This window comes from Acinonyx jubatus, chromosome B4 (genome assembly GCF_027475565.1).
Source record: "Acinonyx jubatus isolate Ajub_Pintada_27869175 chromosome B4, VMU_Ajub_asm_v1.0, whole genome shotgun sequence".
In the NCBI taxonomy this organism is placed as follows: domain Eukaryota; kingdom Metazoa; phylum Chordata; class Mammalia; order Carnivora; family Felidae; genus Acinonyx; species Acinonyx jubatus.
In genome coordinates this window covers 14,383,544-14,400,322 of record NC_069387.1, presented here as the reverse complement: position 1 = coordinate 14,400,322, position 16,779 = coordinate 14,383,544, and the positions used below count along the sequence as shown (strand labels likewise).

At 37.1% G+C, this 16,779-nt stretch overlaps 1 protein-coding gene across 4 annotated transcripts in view; it reads left to right on the top strand.

Moving 5' to 3' along the window:
• MINDY3 (MINDY lysine 48 deubiquitinase 3) overlaps positions 1-16,779 on the top strand; it is a 95,378-nt gene that overhangs the window by 28,944 nt on the left and 49,655 nt on the right. For 3 of the 4 annotated variants that reach the window (XM_027073511.2, XM_053225339.1, XM_027073514.2), the window contains 2 exons: positions 10,278-10,348; positions 15,202-15,282. In XM_027073511.2, coding sequence (XP_026929312.1) covers positions 10,278-10,348; positions 15,202-15,282 — 152 coding nt within the window. The remainder of the gene's footprint in view (positions 1-10,277; positions 10,349-15,201; positions 15,283-16,779) is intronic. The other variant, XM_027073512.2, reaches the window with a different exon arrangement.

The following is a 16,779-nucleotide window of genomic DNA, read 5'->3' as shown; positions in this document are numbered from 1 at the left end:
GAGAGAGACCAGTATGAGGAATGATTGTAAACGTGGGGCTGAAGAAGACCTCAGGGTTCTTGATACTAAGAAGTTGACATTTTAGTCGGCAAGCATTAGGAAAAGAGTCATTGAAGGCATTTGGAAGGAAGAAAAAAAGAGCAACCAGTATTTGTGTGCTTTGTGCTAAGCAGTATGTTTTAGATATGTGTTTTCTTAACTTTGATGGAAAGATACAAAAATTGAACCTTAGATAATTTAGTAATTTGCCCGATGTCAAACAGCAGAGGCATCAAGTGCTTCTGACCACATCCACAGCCTGTGCTCATTCCACCATATCACCTTCTGCTGTAACCCTGCGCCTCCGTGACAGAGACTATAGGAACGTAGAACCCACAGCATCCAACTGATTAGATGTGCGAGGGTAATGTACAAAGGACTGGTAGGTTTTCAAATAAAGCTTCTTGAAGAAATGAACACATGAAGGAACATCATGGCCAATTGACTTGAAAGTCACTTGGTGTATTTTGGTGTCAGAAAAAAATCTCTGGCCTCAAGTATTTGGCTTTCTTTGAAGAGCAGGTATAGCTATCGATAATTAAATGCTTATTAAGCAGCAGTGGGGAACGTTTATTTAACCGTGCTTAGTACTTAATGACTTCATTCTTGTAAGTGTTCTATGAAGATCATAGAGTACAGGAAACTATGGCCTAGAGTGGTTAAGAATCTTGCTTCGTTTCACACTAGCAGAGCTGAGATTTGAATGACAGTAGTCTGATTCCATGTAACCAGCATACATAATCATTACGATAAACCACCTCTTAAACTACATTTAACAGAATCTTCAGTGCGCTAATAAGTATATCAGATGATGTGGTAGGAGTTCATCTTGTTACATTCATACCCTGAGAGGTAATTATTTGCCTTATTTATTGAAAGAAACAGATTTTGAGAATTTAATCCAAAGATTTTCTTTTTTTAATAAATGTTTTTAACATTTATTTATTTTGTTTTGACAGAGACAGAACGTGAGTGGGGGAAGGGCAGGGAGAGAGAGAGAGGGAGACACAGAATCTGAAGCAGGCTCCATGCTCTGAGCTGTCAGCACAGATCCCAATGTGAGAACCATGAGATCATGACCTGAGCCCAAGTCGGACGCTTAACTGACTGAGCCACCCTGGTGCCCTTAATCCAAAGATTCTTGTCCGTGATACAGAGTTAGTGAATGAGCCACATGCTATATTTCTCATTCAAGGAGAATGAGGACTAAGACCAGGCTATGAATTGAGCAATTAGCTAGGTCTTTGCTTTAAAAGAGCAATTGAGGGGGTGCCTGGGTGGCTCAGTCTTAACTGCGTATGCCTTCGGCTCAGGTCACGATCTCATGGTTTGTAGATTTGAGCCCCACATCGGGCGCTTTGCTGTCAGTGCAGAGCCTGCTTCGGATCCTCTGTCCCCTTCTCTCTCTGCCCCTCCCCCTCTCATTCTCTCTCTGTCTCTAGCTCTCAAAAAATAAGTAAACATTGAAAAAAAAACTTAAAGAGCTATCGAGCTAGAAACCAGATCATAGGGAGTACATATTTTAGCAGCATAAGCAAGGTAGTTTTGCTGGCGAAAGAGGAAAAGAGAGGAATTGATTCCCATGTGGAGAGATGTTGCATTTAGGTTTTGTTTTAAGGAATGGAAGTCACTTAAGTTGTTCATTGGCCCAGGAAAGGGAACCACCTTTAATCAAAGTAAATGGGGTCAGGGACAACAGTAACATTGGAACGATACACAGTTCTTCTAAAGCAGAAAGAAAGAATGTGCTAAGAAAAGAAGGCGGCATTTGAGGTGTTAAAGATTTAAATTGGGAGAATTTTTGAGATTTTGAAGTCTGCTGAGAATGAGTGGACAGGGGTAAAGTTAGAGGTATATAAAGGAGAGAAAGGGTTTGAATCCACTGCTTTAAGAAGGCATAAAAAAAAAATGGATGATGGGAGAAATTTTTAAGTGTGGAGTCAGCAGTAAGAGTAGGGATGAGTTTACATAGAGGGATTTAGAGTGGGTCCAACCAGTAAAGCTGATAGGCTTTTTTCCCCCGCAGTAATCATCAATCCAGCAGTTGATGAGAAAATGAGTATTCTGTATTATCCAGGAAAGGCCAAGAAGGCTCACTGAAAGATAAATAGGGCAGTTTTTTTTGCCTTTATTTATTGAGGATATCAATGCTTGATCTGTCCTATATTATATAACATATAATAAACATTTTTGCCAGTTTGTCTTTTGCTTTAGTTTATGGTGAACATGTATATTGTTGTCATTTGTGGCTGTTACAAAGAAATACTGCAGTGAACAGTTTTGTATAGAAATCTTTCTGTACAATCCTCTTCCTATAGGATTTCTAAAAGTAGAATGTGTGCTAAAAATTTAGGCATCTTAATTTTTGTTAGCAATAGCTTTATCAAGATAGAATTCACATACCTGTGGTACTATTTTTTTTTTTTAATGTTTATTTATTTTGAAAGAGCATGCATGAGCGTGAGCAGGGGAGGGGCAGAGAGAGATTGAGAATTCCAAGCAGGCTCCTCTCTGTCTGCAGAGCCCAATGCAGGGCTCCATCTCAGGAACCAAGAGATCATGACTTGAGCCAAAATCAAGGGTTCGATGCTTAACCAACTGAGCCATCCAGGCACCCCATGTGATACTGTTTGTCCAGTTCCATGGTTTTTAATATGTTCTTAGAGTTATTCAGCCATCACCACATCAATCTTAGAACATTTTTATCAGCCCAAAAAGAACCCTTTTATCTTTTGCAGTCAGTTCCCATAATCCCTTCGCCACTCAGCTCCAGGCCTCCTTTAATTTATTTTCTGTCCACAAATTTGCTGAAACTGGGGATTTCTTATAAATAGAATAACCTATAGGGGCTCCTGGGTGGCTCATTCTGTTAAATGTCCGACTTCGGCTCAGGTCATGATCTCGCAGTTTATGAGTTCGAGCCCCACTGTGCTGACAGCTCGGAGCCTGGAGTCTGCTTTGGATTCCGTGTCTCCCTCTCTCTCGGCCCCTACCTCTCTCATGCTCTGTCTCTCTTTCAAAAAATAAATAAACATTTAAAAAATTAAAAATAGAATCCTACAGTTATCTGATCATCTGTGACTGGCTTCTTTCACTTGGCATGTTTTCAAGTTTCATCCATGTTTTAGCCATATACCAGCTATTCGTTCCTTTTTATTGGTGAATAATATTCCATTGTGTGGATAGGCCATATTTTATGTATTCATTTATTGATTGATGGACACCCAGCTTGTTTCCACTTGGCTGTCCTGAATAATGTGGTTAGGAGCATTTATGTACAAGTTTTTGTGTGGCTATACGTTTTTCTTTTTTCTTTGTTATATACCTAGGGTTAAAATCCTACGTAATATGATAACTCATATACTTAATCTTAGAAGAACACCTGTTAAACTGATAGATAATGCCAAGTTACCTTGTACAGTCTGCTTTACTAACTGCAAATGTGTCCACTTTGCTTCTAATATTGTAGGGGAGTTCCTGTTTTTCTGCATCCTGGCCACCTCTCAGAACCATCCATCTTTAATATTATGTCATCTTACTGATAGTTGATAGCCTCTTTTAATTCACATTTGTCTCATTCCTCCTGAGCCTGTGCTTTATTGTCTTTTTGTGTGTTTGTTAGCTTTTAGTATTTCCTCTTCTGGGAATTGCCTCTTTCTAGCTTTTGGAATTTTGTGGGGAAGGACTTACTTTCTTTTATTCACAATTTCTAGGAGCTCTGTAAATTCTTTGTGTGTTAAAAATGTGTTGTAAATATTTTCTCTCAGCCTTTTCTGTCTTTTAATTTTGTTAGTGGTATCTTTTATCATACCCAAGGTTTTCATTCTTAGGAAGATAAATCATTTCATCTTTTCTGTTACGGCTTCTGTTTTGTTTTTTAATTTTTTTCTTGAATCAGTTTTGTATTTCTCCCATCCCAAGATTAAACTAATATTCCCTAGTATTTTCTTCAACTGCTTTTGTAGGCTTTTTTTTTTTTTTTAATAATGTTTAGCTCTTTTGACTATTTGGATTATTTATTTATGAGTGGTGTGAGGGAGGGATCTGTTTTCTTTTTCCCAAAGAATTCCTTACTGTGCTTGCTAACTTGTCATTTCTCCACAGATGTGAAATACCCACTTGATCAAAGAACAGATTTTTCCATGTGTATGAGACTTTTTTTGTACTCCTCTATTCCACTAATCGGTTTGTGAGTTCTCTTGCCAAAACTACATTATTGTGTAGTTTTATAATGTTTTTGACATTTGTCAGCAAATGTTTCCTGCTGTTAAACTTTTTCAAAATGATTATAGCCATTTTTATGTTATCCAGTCCAACTGAACTTTTTTTCAGCTTTGTAAGTTTCAGTTTTTAAGAAATTTGTTAGAATTCAATTCAGGTTATATTAAATTTGTAGATTATTTTGAAGAAGTGACATCTTTACAATAGTAATCTTCCCATTTAGATTGTTATTTTTGTATCTTTAAATGACAGTGTATATTGTTGATCACAGTTCCCAAATCCAAGTACTTTATTCTACCTCAACCATTAAAACTATCTTTTGCTTCTGCAATAGAACACAGTAGAACTAGTCACCTAATATCACTTTTGCCCGCCCCCTTAGTCCTTCCCAGTGGCTGGTGTAGCATTTTACAAGCTAAATCAGATCATGATAGTTTCTCACAACCACTCAGTGACCAGCTTGCCCGTGCACTTAAACTCCTTAATGAAGGCTCTCAAATCCTTTTGTGGTCTGGCCCCTCTTGACCTGCCATCTTTCTTTAGCTTGCACTACTGCTTGTATTTTGAGCCGAGCTTCTCTTTGACTTGGTTTGCCTGTGTATCAGTTTTCTGGTGGTCTCTTTTCTGTCTTAAAGGCCTTCTGTATTTGTGTAGTTATTGAATGTATTGTACATTTATTATGTTCATTTGATAATTATTTTAATGTTTTCTTCATTTTATGGAATTGAGGTGGAGTCAGCTCTTATAAATCAGAAACACAGAGCTTGCTTGCTTGTTTTTTTTTTTTAATAGAAATCAATATCCCAGTCTATCCAGGCTATAATTAAATAGTTCACTGAAAGTTGACGAACTCATGATACATCATCACTAAGAGAACCTGAAGATTAAGATCATTTTGAAATTTTAGTATTTTTTAAGTAATAAGAATTGTAATTAAGTGGCTAGGTGATATACAAATTTGAAGTGTCTGGTTTTTCAGAATTTGTGTAAGAAAAGAGCACAAGTGCTTATTTTCTCTAATTTTTTTTACTTGTAAAAATACATGTAATTAGTTGGAGCTAAGTTGCCAGGTAAAATACAGGACTCCCAGTTAAACTGGAATTTCAGACAAAGAGTAAACCGTTTTTAGTGTAAGTGTGTGACATTAAATATTTGGAATATAGTTTTACCAAAGAAATTGGTTTTTTTTTTATATGAAATTTAAATTTTAACTGAGCATCTTGTTTCTTGTTTTTTTGGGTTTTTTGGTTTTTTGGGGTTTTTTTGCTAAATTTGGCAACCCTAGCTACGTGTGAACCTTGTAGCAACCTGACTTCTTAGGAATAAAACAAACAGTAACTGGGTTTGAAAAGCTCTTCACTTTCAAAAATAGATTTCACAAAGTTCATAGCTCAAATTGTGTATATGTGTGCAATTTATGTCTCAGTAGATAGCCAAGTCTTTCTCAGTATTTTATCACCTTTTAGTTTAGCTGTTCTAACATCCTTGGAAATAAATCATTTTTAATTTTTCTCACTGCAAACTTTTTTCTTTACTTAAGCACTCTGCATAACTTGATCCAAGCTTATTTTTCAACTGTCATGAACCTGTGCTTGAACAAAATTATGCTACTTGTTTTTTATTTCTCTGTTCATACTATGCCTTTTGCCAAAGACTTATGTCCCTTCCACATGTGCCTGTCTAGTCCTTCACTGCCTACCTCAAGTGCTGTTGTCCCTCCAGGGGGAGCTCCCTGAGTCTCACGGTCCAGAGTGATCTGTCCTGGCCTCTGAGCATTTCGTTTTCATGGCACTTAACGCATTCTACTCTGTCACCTACTGTTTTGAGGGAGGGGGAGAGGATTTTTTTTAGTTGTAGTAAGAACATTCAGCATGAGATCTACCTTCATAATGAATTTTTAACTTAAGATACCGTTTTAACTGTAAGTGTGAAGTTGCACAGCAGATACCTAGAACCTTCTCATCTTACATGGCTGCAACTTTATCTGGTGGGTAGCAACTCCCCATTCCCTCCTCCTCCCAGCTCCTAGCAACCATCATTCCACCCTGCCTCTATGAATCTGATGATTTTATTTTTTTTCAATATATGAAGTTTATTGTCACATTGGTCTCCATACAACACCCAGTGCTCATCCCAAAGGGTGCCCTCCTCAATACCCATCACCCACCCTCCCCTCCCTCCCACCCCCCATCAACCCTCAGTTTGTTCTCAGTTTTTAACAGTCTCTTATGCTTGAATCTGATGATTTTAGATAGCCATCTAAGTGAATCATGCAGCATTTCTCCTTCTGTGACTTGTGTATTTCACCGAGCATAGTGCCCTCAAGGGTCGTTCCTGTTGCCACATATGATAGGATTTCCTTCTTTTTTAAGCCTGAGTCATACTCCATTCCATGTATGTACCACAGTATGTTGCTCCATTCATTAGTTGCTGGACTTTGAAGTTGTTTGAACATGTTGGTTGTTGTGAATAGTGCTGCAGTGAGTGAGGGAGCACAGATACCTCTTTGAGATTTTCGAAAGATTATCTCAAAAGATTTTCATTTCTTCTGGATTGAACACCCAGAAGTGGAATTGCTCTATCACATGGTAGTTGTACTTTTAATTTTTTGAGGAACTTCCACACTCTTTTCCATAGCTGCTATACCATTTTACATTGCCACCAGAAGTGTACAAGGGTTCCAATTGCTATATATCCTCACCAACAGCTTTTGATTTGCTTGTTTTTGATAATGGCCATGCTGACAGGTGTGAGGTAACTCTTTGTAGTTTTGATTTGCATCTCTCTGATGATTAGTGATGTTGAGCATCTTTTCATGTTGGCCATTTTTATTTATTCTTTGGAGAAATGTCTATTCATGTTCTCTGCCCAATTTTTAATTGGGTGATTTGGATTTTTCCAACTGAGTTGTAGGAGTTCCCTATATATTTTGGTTATTAATCCCTTACCTTTACATGGTTTGCAAAGAAGGTCTTGTCTTCATCTCTGTATTCCTGCTGGTAGCTTTGTATTCCTGCACTATGCAGCATTGTGTCTTTTCACTACTTGGCACTCAGGGTATGTTTCTTAAACAAGTGCAGTGCAGTCATCTGGTTTCCAAGTCAGCATCAAATTTAAAAGGCCCAAACAGGACTTTTGTAGATGGGCTGATGGTGGTGAGAAGTGACACTTGAAGTGGAAGAGAAAAGGGTAGAATGGCAAACCAAGGAATATAAAACTGTGTGTGTGTGTGTGTGTGTGTGTGTGTGTGTGGTCTCACTGACTGAAGCAGATGGGGTTGATAAGGACTCTGATCATGATTAATCTGAAATACAAAGCTAAGAAAACAAAGTTAGAAAATTCTCAAATATAATGACACAATTATTAGGATTTTCTGCAAATGTAAATTGACTTGAGACTTACTGAGACAAGTCTTATATAAGTAAACTCTGTAAGTTGTAATATGTGAGGTGAGTATATCCTCACTATATTTACAACTTTGTACACTAATAAATATTCTTAAGGATGCACATTAGCTACTACAGGTAAAAAATTTAAATATTTAGTCTAAGGAAATAGGAGTAGTTTTTAAATATTATCATCCAAACTGCATGCCTAAACATGTGATTACTGACCTAATCTGAATAATTCATTCCCCAACAATTATGAACAGCTGGTTCGCCATAGCTAGTAGCATTAAGTTACAAATATATTCTTTGAGACATTTGTTTAAAATTATAAGGAAATCGATGATGCAATATCTAATCATAACACTAGGTGGTGATATCTGATTTTTAGAAATTAAAGTGTGAAAATGTTTCTCAACATACATATTCTTCTTTGAACTTGAAAATAAATCTAAGAAGGAAGAGGAAGGGAAAATTTGTAAGACCGTAGAGTACCATTTCTGCTTATTTGGGTCACTCACCCCCACTCCCTTTTTTTCCTTTGAATGCTATAACTCAGTGATTCAGGTGTTTTTTGTTTTCATGCTCTTTCTACTTTTAAAAATGATTGAAGATCCCAAAGAGCTTTTTCTTGTATGGGTTATAACCAAATAATGATCAATATTTTTCTTAGAAATTAAGACTTAGAAATTTAAAAGATGTATTAATTCATTTTAAAATGACAATAATACATCCTTTACTTCTCAATATAAATGTTTTCCAAAATAAGAAGAAAATCAGTAAGAAGAGTGACATTGTTTTAAAGTTTGCAAGTTCCTTCAATGTTGAGGTTATTAGTAGACATTCTCATATCTGTTTATAGATCTAGTCTGTTGAGATATGACAAGTCACTTGGCCTCTGGAAAACTTCACTTTATACTCATGAAAGTTTAAGAGCAAAAAAAACAAAAAACAGGCAATTAATGTCCTTTTATGAAAATCATGTAGTCTCTAAAGGGTCTTGTGGATCCCTAGGAATCATAAATGACAATTTGGGAACTATTGCTATACCCTCCTGGTACCTGTAAGAAACTAGTGAAAAATATAATTATATGTATATTCTCTTAATTTTGAATTTCCAAATCCAAAACTTTCAACAACCAGTTCTTGGCTTACACTGTCTGAATGTTGTACTTAAGGATACATGGTATGACTAAGAATTGATATTATTACATTAATTAATAAGAAAAACACTATATCTTAACAGAAAAGTGGATAAAACATGGCCAGATGGTGAAAAGGAAGCAAAGCTATATATGTATGTGTGTGTGTGTGTGTGTGTGTGTGTGTGTGTGTGTGTGTGTGTGTGTGTGTAGTATTTACAGTGGACATAATTTTGAACCAGAAAAAATGCTTGTAGAAACATTTATGGATCCAAATACTATTACAGTTCCACTTAATGTACCTTAACTGAAAGCTATAGTCTGTAAAAGATAAGATCATCACCACAGTTACATCTTTGTTGTGAAATAATCACTTGTCTTCATTTTCTGAGCTTTGTCAGTTCTTTCTTAACCACATCCATGACATCACCTCTCATCTCTATGCTGATGATGCCCAAAGCTCTGTATCATCCCCTGACCCCTCTTCCTTGTGTTCCTGAGCCTTAGTTGTGTATCCGTCTGTAGCTAGAAGTCCTGAGGTTTCCTCCCTTCCAGCTTGTCTAAAACCAAACTCATGTTCTCTCTTGATACCACTTTCAGAACCTGCTTTTTCTTAACTCTATCAGTTAGTCACCATTTGTCAGGTTCCCCAGGCTAGAAACCTTGAAGGAAGGTTTGGCATATTCTTCACCCCTTAAATACATTGATTTTATTTATCGTTGATAATTCTTTCTTGTTTCCTCTGCCTTGAATTTTCTTCGTATCATCTTCTTGGCCTGGAAAAAATTCCTACATATGCTTCGAGGTTCAACTCACATGTTGTCAGTTCTGTACACCTTCCGTAATACAATAAACAGATGTTCTTTTATCACTTTTAAGATGCATTGTGTATGTGTGTGTGTAAACAGTGAAGACACAAGTTTTTTCTTCTATCTCTCTTGATAAATTTAGCCTTTGTAAGGCAGATAACTTGTTCTATTTGTCTTTATTTCTGGAGTCTTAAGCACACTGTGTTTGTTTATAGGAGTCAGGAATGGAATCAAATTCCCATGTTTTAAGTATTCTACAAGTAGGTTCGCTGATAATGATAAATTTTATGGATTAAGGTTAGCATATTCATTTGTTTTTCTAAGTCAAAACAATGGATATTATTGAGTATCTCTTTTTTCTTTTTGTCCGTAACTCCTTGGTTTTCAGAGAGAAAAATGTCCTCATTTTAAACATTAACATTGAAAATAAAGTTCATAAAGACATTTAATGTACATCTGAAGTATCACATCACCCACACAAACATGATCTAATGGCATTTGATATTAGTAATACGATGATTTGATGGAACTCTTAACAGTAAATACGTGCTAGGTTTTAAAGTATAGTTTGGGGAATAAAAGTTGTGATGTAAAATATGTATATAGGGTACATCTATATTTACATATAGGTACTTTTCAGATTTATATATGCTAATGCAGTGCTAACTTCTTTTTTGTAGAACTTCTTGGTATACATGAACAAGCAGCAGTAGGATTCTTAACATTAATGGAAGCTTTAAGATACTGTAAGGTAAGTTGATTCTGAAGGTGTTTTCAATGCTTTTTATTCACATGTCCAATGTCATGGATGGTATTTTCTCCTAGATGACATTTAACTTGCTAGTACATACTCTCCACTTCTTTCCTGATCTCCTTTCCTAAACTGACAGGCGTATGAAGGATAGAGTTAAGCTGGCTGATGATGCCGAGTTTCCTGTTTTCAAGGACAGAGGGCGGAACCCAGTAAAAAAAAAAAAAACAATGTATAAAAATAAATCTATTATTGCGTATGCATTTATTTTTTGGTAAACCAAGGGAAAAGGATGTATTGTTGCTTCCTCATAATGGTACGCTTTGCTGAAACAACTGGCAATACTTAGGAGGCAAAGAAAAAGAATTTGCTAGATGCCTGAAGTTTTAAGTTTTGTCTATTCCATCTGAAAAATGATTTCACACTTAAAAACAAAATTCCAAGCATTTCATAGCATTAAATTCTTTAGCACATGGGCTAAGGTTAGGAACTGCCATGAACTTCTCATTTATTGATCAATATTTCATGGCTTTTCTGCATACTCTAAAATAACTATTGGATGTTCTGAAATAACTATTGGATAGTTTTAAATGGGGTTCAAATCATTAATGATTTGCACTTAATGAGGTGTCCTGATTTTGGAAAGGGAGAAGTGGATCTCATTTTCTTTTCCATTTTAGAATTGTGGTTCCATAGCAGTAGCTCTGGTGATAGCGATTTAGGAAAATGACGGTGTCTTGCCCTCTTGCCTTCTTACTTTCTTTTAAGCAGAAGTGTTCCTCTTTCATGACAACACTTGGAAAGGAGTGGTATGGTATGATAATGAATTAGGTTCCATCCTGCCCGGATCTCTTAGTAGACATCATATTGTTACACAGTAGCAGCTGTTTTATTATTTTCGGTGACTTTAACTTACAAGCTAAAGCTATTCTGAAGTAGCCTGGCAACCAGAGCATCAAGGTGCATCCCGTTCTCCCAGGAAACACACACAAACATTCATAGATCCTAAAAAGTGTGTGTGTGCTGGCAAGTGTGCACATGGGTACACACACAAAAATGGTAACTGTATGGAGGTGATGAATATGTTAATTAGCTTGATGGTGGTGATCTTTTCACAGCGTATGCATATATAAAAACATCAAGTGGCACGCTTTTAATGTGTACCATTTTCACACGTCAAAGACACTTCAGTAAAGCCTTTTTTTTTTTAAAGCATGTGTGTGGGTTTTGCAGGAGGATAGGGTGTGGAGATGATATACTGCGAAATTGTCACCATGTGGCCTGTAACGCCCTGATCCAGATCCCATCTGTCCCTGTGGAGGCGTACTGCCCTCTCCACGCCCTGAACCAGATCCTGTCTGGCCCTCTGGAGGCGCACTGCCCTCTCTGTTGCTGTGCACTCGTCCTGGTTTCCTGCCAGTTTCTGAACACACCCAAGCCCTTTCCTGCCTAATAGGACTTCGAGCTTGCCATCGTTTCTGCCAGGAATTCTCCAGATCTTGAGTGGATGGCTCCCTGTCCCCTGCAGGTCCTACTTAAAATGTTGCCTCCAAGACCCTTTCTTCGGCCATTGCCTCAGTGACCCTTTTTCGTAATAGCATAGGAATAATCTCTCTATAATCTTGTCTGTTAACTTATTTATTTTTTTGACCTTGAATTTGCTTTTCTCTGTTCATCACCAGTGGACTATAGACCCTTTGAAGCCAGTGATGTTGTATTTCTGGGTACATACTTGGTGGTCAGTAAACATTTGTTGAATGAGTGAATTACCAATTTCAGAATTGTAAGCTTTTCTAAATCATGCTTTTTGCTTTTCTTTAGCTGTCAGGAAGAGCAGGTAGAGCAATGCCTATTTTCCTCCTATGATCTTAGTGGGAAATCAGTAATGGCTATGTGTTCTCCTAATGCATATTGCTCTAGTGTTCTAGCAGTAACTTGTTTTGTTTGTTTTTTGTTTGTTTTCAAGAGAGAGCAAGAGGTAGGGGAAAATGGCATGTGAGCTGGGTGGGGGTAGAGAGAGGGAGAGAATGAATCTTAAGCAGACTCCGTGCTCAGTGCAGAGCCCAACATGGGGCTCAGTCCCACAACCCTGAGATCGTGATCTGAGCTAAAATCAAGAGTCAGACACCTACCCATATGAGCCGACCAGGCACCCCTAAAGATTATTATAATGGCAGGACACAACACAATGGTACTCAGATAGGTGAAAGGCAGAACTCTCTGTTACTTACACCTCCAGAGAGGGCTCCCAGACAGCGCCACAGACGGGATGACACCTGGGGACAGGGCAACAGCAAGGTGCCACTACAGAGGGCAGCCTGTGTATGGGCGTTGGGATGGAGTTGGCTAGGTTTCATAGGCTCCCTAAGGGTTGGATAGTTTCAGTCAGCTCTGAGGCTGAGGGCTGTCTCTGCTTGTCTGACAGCTGGCTCCAGGGCACTTAGGGCCGTACGAAGTGGCCTGGAGTGTGGGAGACCTGTAAGGGAAGTGGTCCCGATGGTGTGACAAAGTTTTTTGAAGAACTAAATTACACTGTGGTGTACATAATTGTAAATGGCCTTCTGAAAACCTGTATATATTTACTTTTTACCAAACATTTAGAGAAATGACATTAAGGAAATCATTGTGTTTGTATTAGTTTTGTGCATCTGAACATTTCCCTGTGCTTTACCATCATAGCAAATTGCTCTTTAGAAATTAACATTTTCACGTCATTTTGATCATAAGTGTTCATTAACACAGATGAAACCGTGTCGGTACATATGCACACAGTGCAGAGGGTGACTCTGCTTTGGTCTGTGCCCCCCCCCTTTTTTTTTAAATAAACTCAAATACCATAAAACTCACCATTTTAAAGTGTGCAGTTCAGAAGGTCGTGCACCCGTCACCATTTACTGAATTTCAGAATGTTTTTCTTCTTCTGACAAGATCTTCTAACCCCGCTAGCGGTCGTTTCCCCAATCCTCCCCAGCCCCTGGCAGCTCTATTTCTCTGTGGTTTTGCCTGTTCTGGACATTTCATCTCAATGGAATCCTACAATAGGTGGCCTTTAGTGTCTGGCTTCTTTGACTTGGCACAATGTTTTCAGTGTTGATTCTTGTTTTACCTACTAGCACTTTGTTCCTTTTTATGACCAAATATTCTATTGTATTTATATATCAATTGTGTTTATCTGTTCATCAGCTGGTGGGCGTTTGGGTTGTTCCTACTTTTGTGCTACTATGAATAACTCTGCTAAGAACATTCCGTATAAGTTTTTTGTGAACGTGTTTTTGTCTCTCTTGGATGTGTACCCAGGAATGAAATTGCTTGTCGTACAGTAATTATATGCTTGTTGAGGAACTGTCAGACTCTTTTTCCAAAGTGGCTGCACTATTTATGCACTCTTTACTTATTTATATTATTATGAAACACTTAATGAGTTCATTTGTTTACCTTTTGATTCTACTGTATATAATCCTCACTTTTTTACTTCTACCTTATTTAAATATACACACACACACATACTCAGTTTCGAAAATAGAAATTAAATAATGTCTATACTTTTCACCCCAAGAGGTAGCGTAATGTAAGGGAAAGCTACCATATTAGGAGTCAGAAATCCTGAGTTTTAATTCCAGCTCTGTTAACTGTTTGAATTCAGACGAGGCATGGATCCTGGATACTTCCTGTTTCCTGATGTAAAATTGAAGGACTTGCACTGAGCACCTCTAAAATCCCGTCTACTCTGAACCTGTGATTAGAGCTTCTCCTTTGTCTTTGTCCTTTGCCCTTATTCTCTTTTACCCCCAAATCATCACCCTTCCTGTTCTCCTGGTTCACCATTGCCATCAGCACATCCAGTCCACCCTGCCCATCATAGGACAGACATACCGGTGTTTCTATCCGTGAATACAAAAGAGTCCCTCTCCCCTACTTCCCCATGATGAACATAAATGCCAAAGGACCGTAGTGGTGGTTGAAAGCAGGGCACCCTGTTGACTGATGAGGGAAGAATTGCCCTGACTGCTGCAAGTAGCTGCTCGGAATGTCCCCCATTCCGGGGAGTCTGTGTGAGAAAAGAAAATTCAGCAAATTTGAATGGTAAGGTTGTTTTTAAGTTGTAGTCTCTGTCCTCATAGGGGTATAGAATTGATCGACGTGAACATGATGCGATTTCCCAAGTCTGTTTTTTGTTGAATTTTAAACTTTCTCCATCACCCACAGAAATGATACTCTCAGATTTCAAATACTATGGTTTTTATAGATTAAATACATAATCTAGAAGGTAGGCTATAACTTTTTGTACATCTTAAGGAGACTTCATATTTTAAAACTTTGAACTTCTAACCATGAAGAGTGACAGGGTTCTTTCATATTCTTAAATATTTTGGAGTATATATTTTGCTTTAGAGGGATTATTATATTGCCCTACGTTCTTTGAAGACAAGATGTTCTTAAGGTTCTTCCCCTTTATTTATTCATAAATATATTTGTTAATTTACAGTTGTTCCCCTGATAAAGTAATTATCAAGTTTATAGTTGTAGGGTTTGACAATCAAGCTGATATTCTTAAAGTGGTCATTCTGTCTAGCAACTTTAGTAAAACCTGAGAATGATTCTTAGTGCTAAACTATTTTTTTTTAACCTGTGTTAAAAGTGTATTATTGTTATCCTGATGGTAAAGATGCAATATAAACTTAGCCCTGACAGTATTTATAACATTGATTTTTTTACACTCAGCATTTGACCTTTATGGGTAAGGCATTCTGGCACAGCACATTTTTCCATTTGCTTCAAATATTCATAGGCAAATATTCAACAGGCACTGTCAGATTTTCATTTGTTTGTTTATTTTGCTACATTTGTTCTAGGTTGGTTCTTACTTGAAATCTCCAAAATTCCCTATTTGGATTGTTGGCAGTGAAACTCACCTCACCGTATTTTTTGCCAAGGTATGCTTATAGCAGGATTTTTTTTTTTTTTTTTTTTTTTTTTTAAGTATGACATCAGGCAAACAAGTAATATAAGTCCATATTTAGTTTGGATCTTTGTGCAAACTTCAGTGTATTCCCACTAACGGGGATTATTCCAAAATCTAAAAAAATGATACTGAAGAAAATATTGTTACACTGCTCTAGTTTTGCAATTCAGTAAAATCTGTCATGATTTAATTATAATTTCTTTACCTTTTGTGACTTGAGAGCTTTGGCTTTTGAGATTTTCCAGAAATCACTCTGTTATGGTGAAAGTAACTGAATTTAAAAGTTTTAGGTTGCTCTTTTGTAAAGAGGATAAGAATCTAATTTACGTAATATAAAATAATTTTAGTTACAACATCTAGGAAAACATTATTAAATACATGAATAGTTCAGTGGTATAGAAATTCTCTTTTAAGATGTAATATTTCCTATAATTTTAATGTATATGGGGTTACAATATTGAAATAGATTAAATGTATTTGAATATGTTTATTTTAAAATTCTTAAACCTGTTTCTAAATCTCAGCCTTTAACTATAGTATTTCTATGTCCACAGTGGAGTGGTTAAGAGCTTTGGAGTCAGACAGACTTCATTTGAATCCCAGCCTTGCCACTTGTGAACGTCGTTCAGCCTCTTTTTCCCATGTCTTTAAAATAGTGGTTTCTGATAATACCTAACTCTTAGAATTGTCATCAGGCTTAAATATAAGATATTTAGCAGCACCTAGAGCAAGTTAGGTGCCCAGGAAATATTGGCGGTTGCCATCATCACTGCCATTTTCATTATTCTGTATTCCTTAAACATGGGGGTGCCTAGATGCAGTTGCTGATGTTGGAAAGGGAGAAAATATATAATTGTGTATTTTGAGGTTTCTTATTTCTAGTGGACTTTCCTGATTACCCCCATGTACTTTTTTAGGTTGTAGTTGTTAGTGTAATTTTATTTGTGTCTGAAAGAAGACGAATTGTATAAATTGTACCAAAAACTTAGTTTTGTGGATTCTGTTTCCTCATTTATTACTGTATTACTTTTTTTTTAAGTTTTTTTATGTTTATTTACTTTTGAGAGAGAGAGAGAGCACAAACGAGGCAGGGAGGGGTAGTGCAGAGAGAGAGGGAGACACAGAATCTAAAGCAGGCTCCAGGCTCTGAGCTATCAGCACAGAGCCCTGTGCGGGGCTCGAACTCATGAACTGCAAGATCGTGACTTGAGCCGAAGTTGGACGCTCAACCAACTGAGCCGCCCAGGCGCCCCTTATTACAGTATTACTTTTAATGTGCTGCCAAAATCTAGATAATGGATTTAGAGCAAGATCCATACTTAACTTTTCTTAAACAGAAAAAGCTATGAAATACAACTAAAAGTACAGGCTTTTATAGAACTATAGTACTAAGAGTACTGACAGGTTACATTGAGTCTGAGAGCTTTTTCTGTTTATTTCCCTCCTAAAGTAGAGAAGAAGTTACAAG